This window comes from Gavia stellata, chromosome 4, assembly GCF_030936135.1.
Source record: "Gavia stellata isolate bGavSte3 chromosome 4, bGavSte3.hap2, whole genome shotgun sequence".
In the NCBI taxonomy this organism is placed as follows: Eukaryota; Metazoa; Chordata; class Aves; order Gaviiformes; family Gaviidae; genus Gavia; species Gavia stellata.
The window spans coordinates 57,634,787-57,657,048 of NC_082597.1; the positions used below are offsets into that span (position 1 = coordinate 57,634,787).

Sequence of the window (22,262 nt, forward strand, 5' to 3'; positions counted from 1 at the left end):
AAGATGAAATACTGCACCAAAAGAGTTTTTGCTGGCTGCATTGATCAAGCTTATTTTAGCCTTTGTTTTATTTATGCTTCTTACCTTCTGTAAATCCTCTCAGAAATTACCATGCTGTATTCTCATGCAGCCAAAATCTCCCCAAGAATGCAGGATATTGGTCACTGAACCTCATCATCCCTGCACCAATAAATTAATTATATGATTCAGTGACTACCAGATCCACAGCTGCCTCTCTCAAGTTAAACTCCCACATTTCCATTCCTTCTTCTCTCTCTCTCCTTCTCTCTCTTTGTATATTTATTGTTTCTCATTGCTTCTCTGTCCCCAATGCTAGGGATTATACACACGGTATTTCTGGTGCCAAGCTGTACTGTTGCCTTCCTGTTTTTAATAATGTTTTCTCTGTAGAAAAGGAAGAAGCATGGTCAGTGCTGGGCTGCTGGATAAAAGATGAACAACATGATTAAACAACGCGCCATGAGGAGCAGGGAGCATAGGGCAGCCCCAGAAGGGTCTCTCTGACAGAGCCAGCTTGCTGCATTTGCTCCACTCCTATGGCAGACCGTTACAGAAAGGGATGGTGGAGGGGGCGACATTGCAAGCCCTCACGCAGCTCCACCCCAAGGTCTCCCCAGTTACCTCTACTAACTTCAGCCTGATGCTTCCCACAGGCGCAGGTGCCCTAATGCTCCTGGCTCCTCTACAGGGCACTGTTTCCAGGCAGGCTGGAAAGGCAAAGAAATAGAGATGAAGCAGTAGAGAGAACAAGCATTAAGGAAAGAAAAACAGCTGGAGACAGGCAGAAGGAGACAGCAGCTTCCTTCCCCCAGCACCCTTCAGAGAGTTCAAGAACCAACATGGAGAGCTGCTGCCAGGGGAAGGGGGAATGGTGAGGGAGGGCTGATCCCCCCCGACAGAGAGAGACAAATACCGCTGCAAAACAGTTTGTACAGAGCTTTAGGCCAGCTGGGCTTCCGAGGGAGGAAGATGGGGTTGTTTCAGTTGTGCCAAAGCGTATGATTTTATTGAATTCTATGATACACTAAACAAAGTCTCATCTCCTCGAGTTCTGGGATTATGTGAACTTTTTTTAAAAAACAACTTTATAATAGAATTATATTTCTAGATGTCATGGCTGCAGGGAGAAGCTTCAAAACATGACTCACAAGAGCTTGAAATACCAGAAAGCAAAATTAAAGAGATTTCAAATGATTAGAAGAAACAAACAAACTGGTAATGTTGGAGTCTTATTCATCTTAAATGCTTGCTTTTGGCAACATTTTGTCTCACCAGTTTTTAACTCCACCTGCGCCAACACAGACATTTGCCTTTCTGTGGGCGTATCTCCACAACACTTCCACCCCAAAAGCTGGGACTGTAGGAAGGGTCTTTGTCCAAACAAAGATTAATCAAGAAACAGATGGGTATGTCAACACTTTCGCATATAATCTGATGTGAAGCTACAGCGTGTGTGTGCTCAGTTGCGTCCCCAAGAGGGGAGACAGTTTGGAGGGCTGGATACAGCCCGCTCTCCATCACGTGCCTCTGCTTACCGTCCTCAAACTGAGAGCACAGGAGCCCTGCTGTCATAGCGAACCGAGTTAAAAAGGCCATCCCTCCCCAAAGAAGAAAATCCAGACCATTTTTTTCATATAGTTTGGTTATTTTGAACATCATAACTTTATTGAGACACCAGTAGTTACCACCTTCACTTTGTTAACCACAAATATACAGGACATTGTAAACACAGGTGCCGAGGTGGCGGGGTTTGCTGTAGTTAGATTTCAGAACAGACAGGGGTGAGGGGCAGAGGGGGAGGAGGGGTGAAGGGACACTGGGGCTTAGACAAGACCACTCAGGGGATCCTGTATGCAGCAGGCCATCCATGAGTCATCGTATATACGTATATTTGTATAGCTTTATATTATACATCTTTTTAAATATATATATAATATATATACTATACACACGCAGTATTGCAGCAGGGGAAGGGGCAGGGCAGCCCAGGTGGTGTTACAGATGCCACGCAGGCAGCAGGAAGTTGTCTGGATGGATGGTTTGGACTTGCTGCATGAGGTGGCCTTGCTGGGCTCCTTGCCTTGTATCTGCTCTGGGGACCGGAGCCGAGACTCCTGTGGGAACCACCCCACAACGCTGCCTTCCCGGGTCCTCCCAAGTACTTGTGAGGGTGCAGGGACAAAGACACCTCCTCCCCTGAGGGACGTGCCACGAATAACGTGGAGGGGAAGGGTGTGTGATGAAGTAATGAACAGTGTGGTGGGGATGTGGGTGAGCTGGGGATGGGGACACATCAGGAGACTGAAGCCACAGGTAGAATTGGGGCAAAGTTTCATCATTCCTTTGCCCTTCACAGCCCCTACTTCCAGAAAGCAGTCCCTTACTTGGGGGCTTCATAAGTTAAGAAGACATCAAGGGGCCATTGCTCCCAACAGGGGATGCATAATCCTCTGTAATCCAGACAAATGGCAGAGGGAGAAGAAAGCCGCCTTATCGTTTTGCTTATACAGCCTTCCCCCTGATCTCCTAATCCCTGGAGTGGGGCTGATCTCACCCACATTTAGGATCTAAAAGGGACATGTTCCAGCCAGCTGCTCAGGTCTTGCCTACGATCACCAGAAATAGGTAGCACCTTATCAGAAGTGCCTAAGATAAGATAACCAACCCTTTGGGTAGGTCTGTATCTCTCATCAGCTGCAGAACCAGCCAAATGCCACTGGAAATTGCATTTTAAAGAGCTACATGCAAACAAGGAGAGTCCCACCCCCAGGTCTGTCACCACCAACCCTCCGCTGCAAAGGTCGAAAGCATGTGAACCCAAGTAGAGTATGTCTTCTCCCATGAGCAAAAGCAAGAAGCTGCCCGAGTATCTACTGTTGTAGTGTCCCCTGCCACACCAATGCCCTTCCTATGACACAAAGCAAGGAAGAAAGGGACAGAGAGATGGGCAGTAACCCAGGATGAAGCCACCTGGCTCATGTCTCACTGAAGTGCCGGCTCTGAGGGGGAGGCTCATTCCTACTGCAAGCCCACTGGAGCCAGTTACATGAGGGAAGCAAGCCAAAGAGGATAAAGAAAAGTTTGCTCATTAGTCAGCCCCAAATGTTTTTCAGCCATCTACGTAACTCTGATGAGAGAAGGGGCATGTAAGATGCCTCTGTGCTACACCCTAAAACAGGCCCCCAGGTAGACTCCCCACGTATGGTCCGTACCTATTCTCATGCGCCTGGTCCCTCACCCCCTTCACCAAGGAGAGGGCACAGGTCATGGGCACTTCCTCACAAAAAGTACACCACATTTTTGTGCTGAGGGCTGCTTATTTATAGCCTCCTCCTCCTCTTGGTTCCCCCCACACACCCAAAATGAAAGCATGAAGGATGACAGAGATGAGTCTGGGTGAGTACAACCAGTTTTTCTCCGCCTCCACCTCATCATTCGTTCTTTCCCTCGGTGGGAGAGATGAACTGGAGGGAGCTCCCCCCACAGCCACATTCATAACGAACCTCTCTCAATAAAGTAACCCCCTCCCAAGCCTAAATATTAGGCTGAGCCCACAGAAAAAGAAGCCCAAAGGGCTTCCCTCCAAAAAATACCCCTCCTATTTACAGTATTGCTTTCGCTCGCAGACACAGAGCAAGGGATGTGTGCCCAGTTCCTCCTGGTATGTTCATGGGGCTGGCTGGTCCCCTTCTCCCATCCTCACCAGTGGTCAACCACCAGCAAGGTGGGGACAAGCCACGGGGAGGACAAGCCATGGGAAGAGCCACTGGCAATGCAAGTCTGCTGCTCGGAGCAGGTCGAAATGGTGCCTATATACAGCGGAGAACAACTGCCAGCCCTCCGCCCCCCCTGTGCCCCCACTGCCTTGGGGCCTGTAGCTCTATGGTTTTTTACCCCTTCCCTATCGTTGTGGGGCAGCTGGAGAGGAGTCATGCTGGGAGGAGAGGAAGGACTGGTAACCTCACTGTCCTCCAGATGAGATGTTTACACAATCACAGGCCAGACCTGTGTCCCGTCCTCCCAACTCCTAAGGGTGCTACAGGGAAGAGGCTGGACGCTCAAGGGAAGCACCTATAGATTTTGGATCTGCTCCTGATCTCTGCTACTGGGGCCAGCGTTGCGTGGAGCAGGGTGGCTGCCCAGGGGATGGAGCTCCTCACTGCCGCGAGGCCTACCTGCTTCTTGTGCTCTGAGAGATGTCTGTGCTGGGGAGAACTCTCCAGGTGGCTCTTGCTGAATTATTTCCCTTTAGGGACCGTCTTCATGCATAGACATTACTTCTATCCTGGAATAAACAGTGTGCTTCCAGAGCTGTGTCTTTACTTGAAGCAAAATCATGAGTGTGGAATGATGTCCATATGAGCTCTGTCTGAGAGTCACTACTGCCATCTAGGTGAGGCTTTAAAGACAGTCAGGATTTGAGGTGCTGCAGAAGACACATTAAGGTATAGTCTACGGCAAGCAGAGTAAGACCAGTTTTCAGAGAGCTCAGTCTGGTCCCAACGCACTCTCTGCACACCAAAACCTCCTCCCCATCTGAGTGGGAGGCAAAGCACAGCCGTGTGGGGCAGGATCCTTCCCCGCTTGGTTGCACCCCTGTGCAAGAGCCACACGCGTGCTGGCCGTCCCAGCAGCAATATTTCTTTCCGGGGGAGCCCTGCTCCATTCCTGTGTGCTACAAAGATAGTATCAGCAAGAGGCTTTGCGCTGTGGTAGCAGAGGAACGGAGGAGGGTTCAGCAGGACCTGAGGGCCCAAACTGGCTTTCTTCTCCTCCTCCTGCCCAGGGTGAAACGGCAAAGCTCTCTTCTCCCCCTCGAACCAGCCCAGCTGGGGACGAGGGCTCTCAGGGCACCCTAGAAGCCCACCTCCTCTATCCTTCCTCCCACAGGGACTGCGCCTGGGGGCCAGGGACTGGGCATGGGTCCCCTCCTGCCTCACCAAACACTGGTTTGAGAAAAGTGGCAAGCAGGACGTACAGGCGAGGGGAACCACCTCCACCTCAATCCAAGGGGGCTGGGGAAGAAGTGACGCTCATGGCACTGCGCCTCTGCCAAGTCTCTTGCTGTAACCCACAGACGTGCCTGTGGTTTTTGATTGTACCTGCAAATCTTCCTCCTTCCCTTCCCATTTTATCTCTTTGTGCTCCCCCCGCCAACACTACTTCTCCCCAAACCCTCTAAAAATAAAGCACCCTTCCCTGACTAGTGGGTGGGAGAGAAAAGCCCCTGTGTCTTTGCACAGGGGACGCCATTCCCACTCTTCTCCAGCCCCCCCTCCACCCTTGCACACCTGCATGCTGACTCCAACACCATCACCCTCCCTGAGCCACCAGGCCCTCTGGCCTGATTGGGATTCTCCCACGTCTACTCCAGCCTTTAGCAACACCATATCTTCTAGGAAGGTCTCCGGTCCCTCTCACGCCCTTCCTCTGCCTCCAGCACCCTCTCCCTTGCCCTGCTGGTGCCATCACCCCTCTCCTGCCCACTGGCCAGACTCTGCCCTGTGCAGCAAGGCAGGAGGGAGAACAGGGAAAGGGGGACCTTCCTGTTGCAACATGGTGACAGATTTTGAAAGAATTTGGTTCTGGCGGGTAGTTTTGGGGGGAGGAGAAGGAAGAGGTGATGGGGAAACCGTTTTTTCTTTTTTTTCCTTATTTAAAAATGATAAATAAAAACAGATGACCCAGAAGGCTGGAGCATAGCTGAGAGCCACCTCTTGTGGCACTACACACGTGTCTGGTTTGTGCCTTGGCTTTCTGCTGGCAGTGGGAAAGGGGGCAGAAGGGAAGGGGGAAGGGAGAGGGGCATCGGTGGCTCAGTAGTTCTGCGTTTGGTACCCCTGTGTCTCAGTGTCAAAAGCATCTGCCGGAGGGGGCTGCTGGTATGTCCCCACCGCGTCTGTAGCATCCTCCTCATTCGTGTAGGGAGCATAAGGCATGCCGGAGTCCTGGCTTGGGTCCATGTAGTCCTGGGAGAAGAGGGCTGAATCGGCACCCAGACGGAAACGCTGATACGCCAGGAATGCCTGGCCAACCTTTAAGGGAGGAGGTGGAGGGAAGAGATGGGAAGCAGAGAGGGGAGGGGAGAAAGAGAGGGGGAACGTACCAAGAAAGAGAAACAAAAAAAAAGTGGGGTTAGTAGTGGTTACGGATTAGTGCACGAAGCCCACCTGGAAGGTCGCTGGTGAAAAAACCCCGACAGCATGGAGGTTCAAGCTGCCCCACAGAAAGCGCAAGCCCGTTCAGAGAGAGGAGCGCTAGGCAGGGATGGCTGCAAGCCCATCTGGCTGCATGCAGCCTGCCAGGGCTCCCTGCTGCCTCTGGGATGTGCTGGGCACCTCCTGCCCACTGATGGGGTTTCACCGACATGGTGTAGGTCGCAGAGGCTCAAACAGCCTGTGGTTATCCAGTTCAGACCCGCCTGCCCCTCGGAAAGGCAATTTGCCTCAGCTCTACCGCAGGTTCATCTGCCGGGCTGGATATACACAGCTATTTTGCCTGCAGAGGCCAGCAAGGAAAGCAGGATTTGACCCAGAGTAGTGAGGTAGAGGTCACCCCCCATAACCCCTTCATTGGCCAACATCTGCACAATGCAGCACAGACCTCGGGAAGGAGCAGCAGGAGGCAAGGCAGCTGCTTCCCAAACTAGGGGACAGTTAGCAAGCGTACTGCTGCCTCCTGCCCCAGGCACTGCAGACAGGATGCCCTTTGGTGGACTGAGGGAGCCCGGGCATGGGGTTCAGCATTGTGGACCCCAGCAGGCACGGCTTGTCATCCCAGAGCACCCCTGATAGAGAGAAGCAGTCTAGTAGGTGACGCGTTAGAGGTTTTTGGGGAATGAGGGCTGGGCAAAATGGAGGAGATACAGTGGTGAGGGCAGAGGACATCTCCTGGCTGAAGTATTAGGTCTGAGCAGTCACCAAAAGAAAGGCACAGCAGTGTTATGCAGCATTAGTTAGGGTACAGGTGAGGGAGAGAAAGGGGCAGAGGAGGAGGAGGAGAAGTTGCCAGTTCCAACTCCCCAGAGGGACATCACCTGTTCAGTGAACAACCTGGCCCACTCCGGTTCAATGGCTCATCTCTTCCCACCCCGTGCCCTGCCATGACCACACATGGACACCTGTGGTCGGGGTGTTGGAACCGTCTATGTTCAGTAACCTCCTCCAGCTGCATCCCTCCACCTCTTCCCCCAAATTCCCCTGTCAGCGAGGGGCACTAAGGCAGCAAGGATGGGGAGTTAGGGAACAGGGTGTTGTATTCTTCCTGAAAAGTAATGTCTCTGAGTCTCCGGAAAGCCAGAAACGTGAGGAAGCCCTGTGAGGAGAGAGAGGGTTGTGGGGAGGAGAATCAGTAAGGAAGACCAAACTAGAGCATTTGATTGAAATAAAAACCCCAAGGAACTGGAGGAAAAGGATGCCTATTTAGCCACTCACAAGCCCATACATGAGGGAGGACCACTGCAGGTGGTGGCACCTCAAAACGGGTGCTTGGGGACCCCTTGCAAAAGCCTCACTGCTGGAGCTTGCAAGGGGCCTTCAGCAGCACTCAAGTGCAGGATGACGCTCACGGGGACACACACGCACGCTGCTATCCCTTGCCTCCACTTAGTGTCACCTTGGCGAGGGTGCTGACTGCACATCCCTTTGCAGTCCCCCTCCCTCTCTGACAGCTTCGTGGCCCCCCACCCAACGTTAATGCCTATAGGGAGAGGATAAGATAAAGCCACAAGGACTCACACATGGAGACTGGCCTAAAATACTTTCCTGCTTGGCACTATCTTGTCACTTCAGACAAAAAACACTCGGGCTTGGTGCTTTCAGAGATGGGAAGAAATTGTGGGGGATATTTATATTGCACACCACAGTTTTTCCAGTGAACTAGGAACAAGGAACTGCTGGGGAAAGGGCAGTTTTAAGAGACTGCACCATCACCTTCCTAAGAGGTGACCCAGTGAGGCGGAGCTGCAGTCATGGGTGCAGAGGGAGAGCCCAGAGGGACACCAATCGCAGCCTCTTGTGGCCACTGATGACATTTCACGTGATGGGAGCAAAACAGGGAGGGAGATGGGTGCAACCCCCAGCCTGGAGCTCTCTGCTCAGCGTCTACAAGGTGAAAATGCTCTTCAACTCCTCTGACGCACAGGGAAAAGGATGCTTGGGGTGCTGGTTTGTCCAAGGTCATATTAGAGGTTTGTCAAGGACATTCCTGACTGGGATACAGGACCCTCTTTCCCATCAGGTTTATTAATCCTCTAGCACCTTCTTCCACGAAAGCTGGGAATCCTTGTTTCCCAAGTTTACCTCCTAAACACCTCCCCTCCTGCTTTTCCTTCTCAGAAGCCATGTGAACTGGGATCTCAGAGGGAATCACTCTTATCCAGTCACCTTCCACCACCACCCACAAGCTAATACACTGCAGACGACACTCGATCCAACATGATGGCTGCTTTACTCACCCAGGTAAAGATGGAGAAGAATGAGAATGTGATGGCTGCTCGGGCTGCATCCCCTCCCTCATTCATTGGGTTGTCCTCTTCTTTTGAAGCTTGCCACTGGTTGGTCAGAAAGCAGAAGCCAACGAACCAGAGGAACGCCCAAAAGGCTAGGATGGACCACAACCAGCATGCCAAAGGGGAAGGGGAAAGAGATCAAGAAGGTATGTGTGAACAGAATATAAACACATCATGTTTCTCTGGAAACGTCAACCCTACAAGGCCCACCAGTGTGTTGCAGACCGGGCCAAACTCTGACTGCGCAGCATGTCTAAGCCCAAGCGAGCTGGCAGGCTCGCTGACGCAAAATTGTCAAGGTGACGATAGGTGTCTGCAGAAGGTACCTCAGGAGAGTTCATTTGCTTGTGTTTGAATTGATCACAGGACTTGCATTTGGCCTTGGGAAGGAGCCTGAAGGGCTTCCAGTACAGGAGCGATCACCTGGGCTCTCTGAAACAGCCACTGCTTCGCAACCCTGTCCCGCAAGGACAAGCGAAGAGCAATTCCTTCCAAGGGAGCTGCAGAAGAGCGGGAAGCAGCTGGCCTGCAGTTGCACAGATACTGGCCTTTGCTCCAGACAGCACAGGCTAAGGGACTCACGCTGAGGAAAGGTGCTGAAGGATCATTAACATGCTGCACCCCCGGGAAAGGGGTGAAGGTAGTGGGGAGCCCTGAGTCCAGACTGGCAGCTGGTGGGGAGGAGTGGGATTCACCCTGTCTGCCAGGCGCAGCCTGATAGCCGGCAGCGAGGGAAATGGGCATTCCTAAGCGGCAGCAAAACAGGGCTCAGTCCTTCCCCTTCTCTTATTAGCTGTACGCAGGATTGCTAGGCAAGGGGCTAACCGTGAACAAACTTGCAAGCCAGAAGTCCTAACAAGTTCAGATGCTGCACCCGATCCTGCCCTCGCTCCACTCGTGGCCCCTTTGACAAACTGCGGGGGGACCCTGACATGGAGAAGTTTGCCTGTATGGCCAGAGTAAGCCAGCAGAGCGACTCAGGATCACAGCATGAGAGCAAAGCGCCTCCTCGTGATGATGCTGACTGGTGTTACACATGCATGTACACATGCACCATCACTCTGTGTCACTTCAACACGCTACTGGGGATGGAGAGATCTGACTATAAGTTAGAATAAGTCTCAGGGCTGGATGAGGTCTTGCACAGCTATTCACATGGGCAATGCCAGGTAACTTCAGAGGACTAGTTTAGTCAGCCTGCATGAAACCCTCAACATTTTTTAATGTTAAAATATATAAGGTTCAACCACCTGGAGCTGCAAAAAAAAGGAGTACCACCTCCGGAGGCATCAACACTTGGCCTTAGCAAGCACACGCATGCAGGGAGGCAAGACCTGCTGATCCTAAAGGGCTCCCTGAGCTACGCCTGTGGAGAATTGCATAGAGAGGCATCAGCCAGACTGGCTGAGAAGAAGAGAAAGGGAAAGAAAAGGAGAGAGAAAGAAGGCCTGAGAGAGTAAGGAACCCAAAGATCTCCCTGCTAGCAGGGACCTGGCCTGCAAGGTGGCAGAAGCTCCCTCCCTCTCCCTTGCCCATGGAGGAGAGGGGCACTACGGCCAACTGGCTGGGAAGCTCACCCGAGACTCCGATGTCCGAGAGCACTGCCTTCTTGCGGTCCTTGACACTGCTGATCTGTGGGAAGTAGGCATCCAGAGCCAGGTAAAGAAGGCAGCTGAGGAAGGCGAGGACACCCACGGTAATGCCATAGTTGCAGGCATTGCGATTGCGGTTGAAAATGCAGTGCTCTTGTGTCTCGTCCAGGCGGTTCACGTAACCTTCATTGACAATGGAGCCAAACACCACTATGGAGAACACCTGGCAGGGAGGGAGGCAGGAGACATGTCAGGGCGAGCCCCATCTTTCTGGACCAGCACAAAGGAGCAGAGCTCTGCAGGGGACAGACACTCTTTGCAGGCACTTCTCTGCTCTGCTGAGCTCCCGTCCCGCTGCCTTGCCTGGGCTGTAGCCACGGGGAATTTACTGGGGAGATGGTCTCATTTTATTTATGAGGATTAACTTAAAATAGGACACTTTTAGATTGAGCCTTTTGATCCATCTGATCTAAAGCGGTGTAGAACAGTCACAGTCTGGAGTAAGGGTGGCTTCCCACAGACACATAGGAGGTGACATGGAGTGTAAACTGGGATATGATTTTGGTGCGGGTGCCTGCGTACAAGTGCTCCAAGTAGTGGAAATCCTCTTAGTCTGCACTTATTCTCCCACGCACTCCTTCCCCTTCTAGGAATTCATTGTTTCTACCACGCATTTGTTCACTAATTTTATCTATCCAGCTACTACGCTCTTTTCCCCATCCACCCTCCCACAATGCACAACCCTGCTGGCTCTGCAGCTCCATTCTGCCGAGCTCCTGCTCTCCCTGCATGTCACACACTTCTCTCCACCAGTTTTCCATCAGCCCAGCCCATGACACCACCTATCCTTCTGCCCACTCACTCATACACCAACACCTTCCAACCCTCCCCACGGATTTCATGGGGCCAAACATCCCCCCTCCAGGTCCACCTGCGAGGGCCACCATGGGTCCTCCCTACCCGTGACCACCACTGCCACTGCATGTTATTTTAAATCAGGTAGAATTAAGGATGAGTCCAGGTAGAAATGCCATAATCCGCAGTTGCAGGTCTAATCTTTGCTCATGGGCTTAGCCTTCGTCACCTGCCACAAGGCTGTCCCTCTTTGACACAGCAGGTTCACCAAAGTAGAGAGCTATTTACAGCAGCCCCAGTCCTGCATCTCACATAAACAGCTTCCCCTCGCAGACACAGGAGAAAGAGGGGAAGATTAAGGCAGCATGTACAGATTTTTCTTTGCAGGGCATCTTGAGACCCTCAGTAGGAACAGCCTGTCTGCAGGCAGCCTGCAAGGGCCCCAGGCAGATGGGAAGTGGGACCTCAAGCATACGTGAACATACACGTATGACATGCACTAGGACGTCACCAAGGCACTCTGCTAGCCTGGGAGTTGTCTGCGCAACAGGAGCCTGGCACCCTTGGAACCACCACCCAATCCCCAAGGAGAAGCAGCACACAAGAAGATGAGGTGGCCAAGTCTCCTGCAGGGAGTGGAGGTAGGTCTGAGGGTTTGCTAAGTCAGAAGGACCCCAGTACAGCTTAACCCAGCCAAGCACCAGAAGAGGACATGGCAGACAACCCAGAAAGTGGAGAAGCAGCTTTGTGAGTTCAGGGAAAATTAACTGTTGATTAATGCCAACCCAATACACCATCTATCATCGGTGGGGTCGGATGCCTGAGATCCACAGCACAAATCTCTGCTGTTTGACCTGTGGCATCAAGAACCAGAGGAGAAACCTTACTCACAGTCCCCAACTGCCCTGGGGAATACGCTCAACGCTGACCACGTTTCAGCTGCCAAACTCTAACAAGTATCCACTGATGGCAGTATTATTTTTTCACCCCAAGGCTCACAATTGGGTCACACTTGGGTTGCTGAGATTGGGCGCATTTTTGACATACTAGAGCAAACTAAAAAAGCTGAAAGCCGGTGCTCCTAAGTGTGGGGACTCTATGGGTTCTCTGAAAGTTCACAAGAGCTTTTTAAGCTTAGAAGTAAAAAAACTGATTTGTCCTCCTCCTTCTTGAAAATCGAGATTGATCATACTTTGCAGAAATTGCCCAGGAAAATTAAATAGAAATCTGTTCTGCCTGAAGCAAAGGTCTGGCTTCAAAATTTCAGCCTGAATGGTTTGGAAAGCAGCAAAACTGCACACCATTACAGCCAGGCTCTTTCAGTGGGAAGTCTTGCACACCTTCACAACAGGCTGGGCTGACAGGTCTGCCTAGGACCATTGGCAGTAACACCGTGTTGCTCTAACCTGAGGGGAAGCTGACAGACTCCTTGATGTGACATCCCAATGTAAGACTGTGACTAGCACCAATGCCGCCACCTGAAGTACCAACCTCCTTATATTGGAATTACAAAGTGGGTGCCCTGTTTTCCACAGCATTAGACAAAAAAGTGTAGCTTCTCACTGGAAGATGAGAAACAGCCTCAAAAGTGGCATAGCCTGGTGTTCAGTTTTGGTTTAGGGCTCAAAACTGGTAAAATGTCGATTCCCTGAGCCAGGTGAACTCTTGCAATGAGCTGTATTGCGAGTCTCTGCTTACTCGTTTGGAATGAATGAACTTCTGTAGTGGCCTCTCCCCAGAGACACCTCTGTTTACTCTGCTCATATCCTGATACACATCTTCCCTCTGCTCTTATCTTTGGTTTGCTACTGGCCCGTAAGGGCTCTCATCTGTGAGTGAAGAAGCAGAATCACTCCTTTCTGCATTGCCCCTTTACACCTATCTATGGTGGCCCTTTGTGAAGACACAGCTCAGAGTCAGGAGATCAGAGGGACATCTCCCTCTCCCTAATTTTCAAGCAGAGGTGGCATTCCTAACTTCCTTTCTCCATCTTCAGTCAGCCAAGATGCTACAACTTCTCTCCTATGAAGAGAAACCTATTTTACAGCCTGGAGGTGCCCAAGATACAATTTACTGGCAAGCATCTGATCTTAGGAGTTTTCTGGGGAGATTCCACTCAGGGTATTCTCACTCGTGAGCAGAACAAGTCACTGCAGATGCTTATCTTCTGTGTCCTGAAACAGCCACCTCAAAGTACTCTTTGTCCTTAGGAAAGTCTTCTACGGGCCAAAGCACATTAGCCTAAGGGATGTCTCCTCCTATCCATGTCCTCACTACTGGTATCAGCTCTGGTTCATGCTCCGCTCCCTGGTGCTGCAGAGAGGACAAGGTTAGTGGCAGTGGAGCAGGTTTGCTCCTTTTGCCAGCCTACCACCGCTCTCGTAGCACAGCAAAATGCCGTGAGGATCTGCTGGCACAGAAGCCTTGAGCTGGACTGGATAACAGAGACTGGGCAAGAATGGGCAGGCTCAAACCAGAGGTTTCAGACCGCCAGGCAGAGCTGGACAACAGAAGAGGCAATTGCTGCTGCTGCTGACAGGCAGCGTCACCCGTTTTACCCCCGTGATGTCTGTACCCAGAAACTGTTGCAACGGGCACGCAGACAAACAATTTTCTAGAAAAAAATTATGAGAGCCCAGATCTCGCAGTCCTCAGGAGAATCTGCTGCACACTTAATCTGTGGCAGCTACTTCTTGTTGGTAAGGGGGCGGGTGGGCAGAAGCTCACTAACTTAGCAAGTCATCTTAGAGAGAACAAGTATTTTTTATTTCCTTGATTTCACAATCTGTGCCTGTGCAAAGATGATGCAGGCAGCAGGTGCAGTATGAATGTCTGCCTGGATTATAAACAAAGCACCAAGTTTGCGAGGATGAAGCATTTACGTTCCTGTTCCCATCACACCTGCAGCACTTTTGAAGAAATGCCAGCTAACAGCAGCACTGGCACAAGCCTCTTGACCCTCTGCATTACCGCTGCTTTTTCCTTTGACCCCCGTTTGGCACAGCGAATCCTTGCTGCACAAAGCCTTGCATACAGCCACTAATAAAATTGTCCAAAATATGTGTACAGCTGCAAAGAGGAGGCAAGGAGAAGATGGCGGGAGTCTTCTCCTGACTGAGCACCGAGATGCAGGGAAGTGATTTGTCCGAAGACTGACAGGAGGCGGGCGCAAAGCACTGCATCCCGATGCTCCCAAACGCAGCCCATCCTTCCGCTCCGTGGAGGGAGATCATTAGCTGCTTTCCCATGCTCAGTGACGAAAACCAGCCTGCTATCCCCAGCTTTGTGCACCTGAGCAGCCTCATTTCTTCAGCAAGGCTGTCTAAGTCAGTTAACAGGACTTGAAGTAATGATATTTAAGTTGAGAGGGTTTCCTTAAGCCTCCAAGAGCAACGTTAATTGGGCAGGTGTGCAGCCTGTCTGGAGGTGAGCATTTAATAAACAGTAATATATTTGGCTACGCTCAAAAAAGGGACAGAAAACAGCACTTGGAGAAGATCTGACCAACTTAGCGTTGCTGCTGGGACCCGGCTTTTCTCGACTTCACTGTGCCTTAAACATCCCATCCACACAGGTTGTTGCCATGATTTTCCTAGACTTCTGTTTTCATCAAAGAAAGAGCTCCGAGACACCAAGTGAAGTCCAGAGCCAGGTGCTTTGCAAAGCTGACAGGCACAAAGCAACTTGCTGAAAGACACAGCAAAATGAACTTAATGCTAAGCACTGCAGGGAGGAGACGGGGAGAGGCTGAGACTTTTCCTCTCCTGGTTTCTCAAGGGTCTCATGCTGGCTGTTACAGTTGTGTAAGGGTTCGCTACAGCAGGAAAACTGCAGAACAGGCAAAGTTCTGCATCCCACCATAAAAGACCTTTGTTTTTTTCCTCTAGCTAAACTGGGTGATCTGATTTTGCCAGAGGCAAAGGTGAGAGATGAGCCCTCACAGGAGAGGCTCTCTGGTCCCTCCCCACCTCCCCAGTGCAGGCTCAGCCCTGCAGCCAGGCGAAACCTCCTGAGCATCATGTGAGGCCTTCCACCACGCTGCCGATCCCCAGCCATGCATCAGACACTCCTGAGCATCATGTGATGGATGCACAGCATGGCCAGCCTCCAGCGGTGCACTAGGATTTTCCTGCACCTCATCCCAGGAGTTGGTCATGCTGCTGCCTCCTGACGTCATCCCTGAGATCCCCACAATGGCTGTGGTGGGGATGAGGCTGAAGAGGGTTTCTGCTGAGCTGCTTGCTCGGGCTCACTGCAGTGCCCTCCAGTCACAGGCTCTGTCACACTGCATGTTGCCTCTCCCTTTCCCAAACCCCCTTTTTATTCTGTTATAGAGAGGAAATAGTTTGGTGACATAATATTCCTCGTGGGATTTCAAATCAAATCCACCTCGGGCAGAATGAAGCAATAACCTCTTCTATGTCTGATCTGGTAATGACCAGGAATAAATCTGTTTAAAAAGAAAACAAGAGCAGGGGAGAGTGCAAATGATAAATTGGCAGAGATGATCTGGCTTTCATTTTCATTTAGCCACTTGCAAATGGAGTCTCTGGAAAGCTTTGGAGAGCCCTGCACAGACATGGATGATGATGATGATGATTATTATTATTTATTATTACTACTATTATTACTATTATTATCATCATCATCATCATCATTAGATCTACTTGTATTTAGTTCATTTTGAAAAAAACATACGCAACTTTTGATACACATGGGACTGGCAGCTTGGAAACAGGTGCCTCTATTTATTCCCTCCAGCCAGCACCACGCAGGCAGCAAATGACTCCTGCCCACAGTCTCGATGGCATGTCTGAGCCCTGTGCAGGTGCTGGAGGGGGCCAGCCTCCCTGTACCCATTAGTACCTGATTCCCCTGAGCATGGGATGGGGGAAGAGCACGGGGTATGCCAGCACCTCCCTCCCAGCTCACCCTCCCTGGCTAGCAGCCATGTGGCACCAGCTCCCCAGCTGAGCCGGAGCAGGTGATGTAGGGGAGAAAGGCTCTGCATCCCTAATTCCTGCCACAGAATCTGGGACAGGCTTTCCTGGCCAGCAGGCTTTTTTTCACACATGGCTTGGCAGCTGACAGGCTGGCCATTAACCCTTCTGCCTCCCGCCAGACCTGTACCTGGGTCGATCTTCCCCTCCACAGCAGCCCAAGCCACAGGCAGTGCTAGGGAACCCTGGGCCAGCAGCCTGGAAGCCTCCAACGACAGCCAGGCCCGGGCTGAGCAGCCGTACGTGCCACCCTGGGGAGGGAGAAAGAGCTTTGCCGTGGGAAGATGCCCACTGGTGTAACAAGGAGCTGTGTCCCAGAGAGCGACTTCAGGAAGCTCTGTCCAGTTCCGCAGGTCTCACACTCTTCTCATACTCAAGCAGCATCTTCTGTCCCACCACTACTAGTGATAACTCCCCACAGCCACACCTCCATGGTGGTATCCAGGTCCTTCTGTGCTTTCCAGATGGTCCCTGCATCACCAGGTCACTGCTCAGCAAAGTGACCACCTGAAAGTTGCATCTTTTTCCATGAGGAAGAGTTCCATTTTCGTTCTACCAGCACATCTCTCCCTCCTGGGCTTGGCTGTGCCAACCAAGCTGGAGGACCACATCTACTGCCACTTGCACCTGCTCCTCTCACCACCACACTAGTCCTCTCTGCTGCCCTGTCTTGCCACAAACGTTTGCCTTAGCCATGTCTCATGTCTACACAGTTTCTCTGCTCCTCACCTGTGTGCCCCTCATGTTTTAAACAGCAGATTACATATGACTCTAATTTTTTCTCATATTTCTGAGTGCCTTTGGTCCCTATGTACTATTTCTCAGATTTTTATCTGCAAACGTCATTGAGAGATTTGTTCCTGCTCCAAGATCTGCTTCAAGATCTTTCCCGGAAATGCAACCTGCTGTATCCAACCCTGAATCACCTGCACATCTATTGCTCGTCTTCTGACATGGCCTCTCACTGAATCCCAGTGACAGCGATCCCCAAAAATCCCTTTTGAAGCCGACTCAAGGAAGGGGATCCCATGAAGAACCGTACCTAGGGCTTGACTCAAAGCACGTGCTTTGAACTGCTGCATTTCCTTCATCATGCGCCAACGTCTTTCGCAAGCACACAGCCAGTGAGCATGGTGGCTGGGGGAAAAAACACTTGGAGAAGCAGAGGCAGAGAGTGTGAAATATGGTCCACGAACATGGGGAACATCTCAGCTAAATTTAGCCAGGACAGAAAGAAGGTGGAGGTCGCAGCTGGTTTCAGACTAACGTGACCCCTGGGCTCTAAGGCTCGGTTTAACTGCCACCGCAAGCCCACTCCAGGTGTCCTTTTTGTATGGCGAAGGGCAGCGTGGAGGGAAGAGGCAAAGGGTGTTGTAAGCAGGGTGTCAACGTGGCGAGCCAGGATCCATCCGCAAGGCAGGAGACGGGGCTCCCTGCCATGCTGGAGCTTGCCCCTGTCCTCCAGCTCGCAGGTACCAGCCTGTCATAGCGAGGCCGTGGACGCAGTTCCTGTCCTTCACCTGTCTTGCCTGCTCAGCTGGAGCTGCCTGGGATGGGACGTGCCTGCAGAGACAGGGGACAGCACTTTCCGTCCCAGCTCAAAACATCTGCATGCTCCCACCAGCCAGGGGATGTGGTGGCAATGGCAGCAGGTGATGGAGAAGGAGATGGAGGGCAGGCAGTGCCTCTCCTCAGCAAACCTCCCTCTGGAGGGGTAATGCCTTTGGCGTCAGAGAGAGATTTGGTGTCTCAATCCGTGTGGCAAGTTTTAATGGGCTGCTTTGCCTGTGTGGCTGCAGCTGGAAATACTCTCACTCAAGTCACCTAGCTGGGCCTGCTTCCAAAAAGTGAGTTACTTTCGTCTTGTTAGGCTTTTACACCGAGCAGCGCTTCAGTTTCTCCAGTGAGCAGGTTTCCAAGCAGTCAAGAGCACCTGGAACAACCTGTTTCAATTAGCATTTTACTTATTTATGGAGTCAGTGCTACATCCAATGCCTGTGGGTCACAAAGGAGCCTCCCAACTCCCCCACACCTGCTGCAGAGAGCACTGTGGGTCAGGGCGCGATGAGATTATGTAGGGATGTGCCTACACACTCGCCTGCTTTAATTTCAAGAATGATCCTAGAGCCGCGTACTGTAGCACAGCTCCAGCTCGGTGTGGGTCACCTAGCTCCACTAGCTCCAGCTGTTGGGTCATCTAAGTGGGCTGAAAGCAGGTTTATATGGCAGGGTGGTAAAAAACCCACCCATGCACCCATGTCCCGTCCACTGTAGGGCACCAGCTGCGTGATGCAGCTCAGCTCAGAGCACGCCTCCATGTTGCAGCTGGCAGCAAGCGAAGCGGCACAGTGGGGAGTAATGCCTTGAAAGACCAGGACTTGGAGTAAACCCCAGCTACCCATCACAACAGAGCAAGTTGCTTGTCTTTCTTCACTACCGCTGGGAATAGGGAGGGAGTTGTTCTGCCCTTCCCCACAGAGAGGTGAGGAAATCTCTGGGATCCTCCAGCAGCGCATTGCTTTAATTCTGCAAGCCTCAGTCCAGCCAGACTGGACAAGTCCCCTCACTGCAAGATCCAGATGTCCTTGGAGGTATCCTCCGCAGAGATGCTCAGGAGGGACTGCTCTGTAGGGCTGCCTCCCTGTGCTACAAGGTGCTCGTTCATCCAGACAGGTGTATCTGGGGCAGGCACCAGCAGAGAAATGGCTCACACTGAGGCTGAACATCCAAACCTGGTACAGGTGCTCTGCAGGACCACCACCACTTGCCAGCACCCATGCCAGGCAACCTTTCTGTAGGGAGATGCATACTTATTCTGCTGTGCCTGACCTCCGAAGCACCCAATAAACCTGAACTGCCTCATAACACTGTCATGGTGGACAGATGCTCCAGAATTGCTAACCTCTTTCCACAGTTCAGCATCCTCCTGGTCAAACCTATCCCATCTCCTCCTCAGAAAGGAGCAACATAACTAACCTTCAGTCACCCCCTCTGCTCCTGATCCTGCAGCTCTCCCTGGAGATTTGCCACCATCTCAATTGGGCTGCAAACTCCCTGGGCAGGAGCCAATTTTGCTGCCTGTTGGTAAAAAGCCATATGCACCTCCGTGCCATCATAAGGTCTGCTAAAAGGCAACATGACCTGAGCACAAGGTCACTGCCTGGGGAAGCGATCACAAGAATTTCTGCTCTCAGTGAAAGCTCATCACATGAAATGGGCCGAAAGGAGTCTCCAGCTTGCCCTGGGGAGGTGATTGACCACCCAGGCCACAAGCAGGATAAAGGCAAATGAGATCTCAGGAGGTGGCAGGCAAGGTGCTTCCAGTGCATGCCAGACTGGGTGAAAAGAAGGACTCTCACAGAGACCATGGGGAGGGAGAGCACTTCGCCACCAGAAGAGTTTGGCTCATAGAACCTAGCAATAGAAAAGCTAAGTGCAGATGTGATCGCAGTCTATAAATACACCCAGGGGAAAACACCAGGGAGGGAGAAACACCATTTAAACTGAAGGGCACAAGAGCACAAAAGCAAATGGATAAAAACCCAACCACACATAGATTTATGGTGGAAGACCCTGACCGTTGGAGCCACTGAACCCTCTCCCAGAGGGAGTAAGAAAGGAAAAAAACCCATGAACTAGTCTTTTTTCAGCAAAGTTCAACCAATTTATGGAAGGGGCCATTAAGGGGCTGATGCTTGTGACAGCCTGAGATAAGACTTCAATGCCCATGAGGACCCCTCTTGGTCTCAAGTTAAAAAAAATACCAAAACCATGATTAAATATCTGGGGTGAGCTTGTGGCTCCCTGGCTTTGCAGAGGGAGAGATGCTCGGGAGGACAGACAAGACCAAGCTGGTGGAAAAGCCGGAGAGAAAAGGTGCACGCGTAGCCTTGCACCATGACAGCCAGGCCAGCCTCCCTTGCTGGACTGCTGACCTGGAGTACCTCCAGCTCCTGCAAAAGGACTTTAATTTCCACAGCCAAGTGAAGTGCTCAGGGTAAAACCCCATCCTGTCCTCTGTCAAGGTCAGATGGGTGGGGGGGAAATAATGCAGGGTCCCAAGGAGATGCCAGTCTCCAGGAAGCGCTCCTTGCCTGGGGAGACCTTGCGGGGCACGGAGCTGAGCTTGGTGAGCGAGCCGGCAGTGTCTGAGACTCCGAAGCAGAGCAGGTGCCTAATTAAAAAATAAACATATTTCCTATTCTCTCTCCCTCACCTGGCGCCTCTGGGAAGCCAAAATCCCGCAGTGCTCGGATGAAGGGGGAAAAATACCCCACCAGACCGAGAGGAAGAGAGAGAAAGAGGAAATTCTGCCACAGAGATTAGCAACGGGAGAGCTTTTGTAGGTCACATCACATCCATCATCCCCGGCCAGGCAGGCTGGCTCCGCTCCACCCGCCCGGGAGCGGGGGGGCGCACGTACCCCCTCGCCCGGCACCCAGCGGCAGCCCCGGCGCGGCCAGCCGGCTCCCGGCATGGTGTGCTGTACCGTCAACAAGCTCGGGCGGATGGACGGAGGGACAGACCGCCCGCATTCATCACGTCCTCAGCTGTCTTGGGGCTGTGCAGCCGCCCTCCGAGTCACGTCACCCAGAGGGGGCATCGCCCGCCCGCCCGGCGGGGGGCACAGGGGCTGCCTCCCCACCGCCGGCAGCAAGCCGGGCCGCCTTGCCTTTCCCTCCTCGTTTCCCCCGCCGGGCACTGCTTTTATTTTATTTATTTTAGTTTATTTTATTTTCCCAAGGCCAGCCTGACGCCTCTCCTCCCAGCTCCCGTGCGCATGTGTCTCCTCCGCTCTCTCCGCCTGCCCTCCCTTCTCCGCTGCCGGCCGAGACCTCAATCTCTCCCCGCCGGCTCGCTGCTGCAGCTCTCGCTCCCTTAATCCCAATGACCTTCTGGCACACGCGCGCCGGCCCCACGGGCAGCCATGGGATCGGCGTCACGGGAAGAGGGAGAGACCTTCCCCCCGGCACCCCGCGCCCTCCCCGCCGCCGCTGTTAAGCCCCCCCTTTCCCCTTACCCCCCTCCCCACAAATTACGGAGAGGAAAGCATTACAGGGAAAAGAGGTTGAGGGGGTGAGAGGATGCGGATAAAACACAGAGCGACGTCCAGCCCCCACAGCCCCCCCAGCTTGCCCCGGCACGGCCAGAGCCCAGCCCCTCCCGAGCCCCGACCCACTGGGGAGCCATGCCAGGACTGCAGCAGCACCCCCGCCCCCCCCCCCCCGTCACCCCACATCCCACAGCCGCCCCACGCCTGCCATAAACCCACCGGCATGGGGGTGCATGGGGGAGCAGAGAAGACCCCACATACACACCACCGAAACAACAGAGATGCAGACAGGGTCACGGCCTAACCCATCTCACTCCTTCCCTCCCCAGGGAAGAAACCTCAAACCAGAGTTCTTTCACCCCATATGGTCCCGTATCCGTATGGCCCTCTCTCCATACGCACGGATATATATGTACATACAGCTGTACAGCTGTGTGTGCACACATATATGTGGATATATATGGAGGTATATACATATGGAGATATATAAACACAGATCCATATATCCCAACATACATGCATACATATATATACAGAGATACATCCATAAATGCTTATGGACGTGTATACATACGCGTGTGTGTATGGATATAGATCTGTGGAGACTTATCAATGGATATATGCATACCTATGTATGTGGATACATATGCATATACAAGCATATATAAAATATATAATAAGAGTAAATATATAATACATAATAGCACGTAATTATAATAATATATAATGGTATATAACATAATGATTTTTTGTCTATATATATACACACAGGGGTCGGGGTTGGGGCCGGTGGCAGCTGCTCGCCCCGGAGGGAGCCCCGCGCCCGCGCCCCCCGCAGCCCGGCGGGACGCCCCCCGGTGCGGGGCCTTACCCAGGAGAGGAGCCGCAGGAGCGTGTGCGGCTGCCGGATGAAGGCGTGCGGGTCGAAGGCGCCGCCGGCTTTCCCCGCTCCGAAGGCGCCCCCGTCCATGGCGGCGCGGGGGTGGGCGGGAGGCGGGCGGGGGGCTCGGCGGGCGGTGCCGGGCTGCGCCGAGCCGTGCCGTGCCGCGCTGCGCCGAGCCGAGCCGAGCCGAGCCGAGCCGCGCCGCGCCGCGCCGAGCCGCGCCGCGCCTGGCAGCCCGGCGGCGGCGGCGGCGACGAGCCGCGCGCTCCCGCCCACGGGGACGCGCCGCGCCGGGAGCGCGCACCCCCCCGCTCCCCGCCGCCGCCCGTGCCACATCGCTGCGGGGGGG

The 22,262-nt window shown here is 52.7% G+C and overlaps 1 protein-coding gene across 2 annotated transcripts; it reads right to left on the reverse strand.

The window, feature by feature from the left end:
* Positions 1-1,654: 1,654 nt before the first annotated feature.
* On the reverse strand, positions 1,655-22,000 carry SYNGR1 (synaptogyrin 1). 2 transcript variants are annotated; one of them, XM_059815922.1, is made up of 4 exons: positions 21,902-22,000; positions 10,108-10,345; positions 8,477-8,622; positions 1,655-6,056 (listed from the first exon to the last, which is right to left on the reverse strand). In XM_059815922.1, exons 1-4 carry the CDS (start codon positions 21,998-22,000, stop codon positions 5,838-5,840), a joined length of 702 nt encoding a protein of 233 aa, XP_059671905.1. In that variant the 3' UTR covers positions 1,655-5,837. The 2 variants fall into 2 exon arrangements, with proteins under 2 accessions (XP_059671905.1, XP_059671906.1); XM_059815923.1 differs by having other exon boundaries at positions 6,017-7,335.
* Between the last annotated feature and the right edge of the window lie 262 nt (positions 22,001-22,262).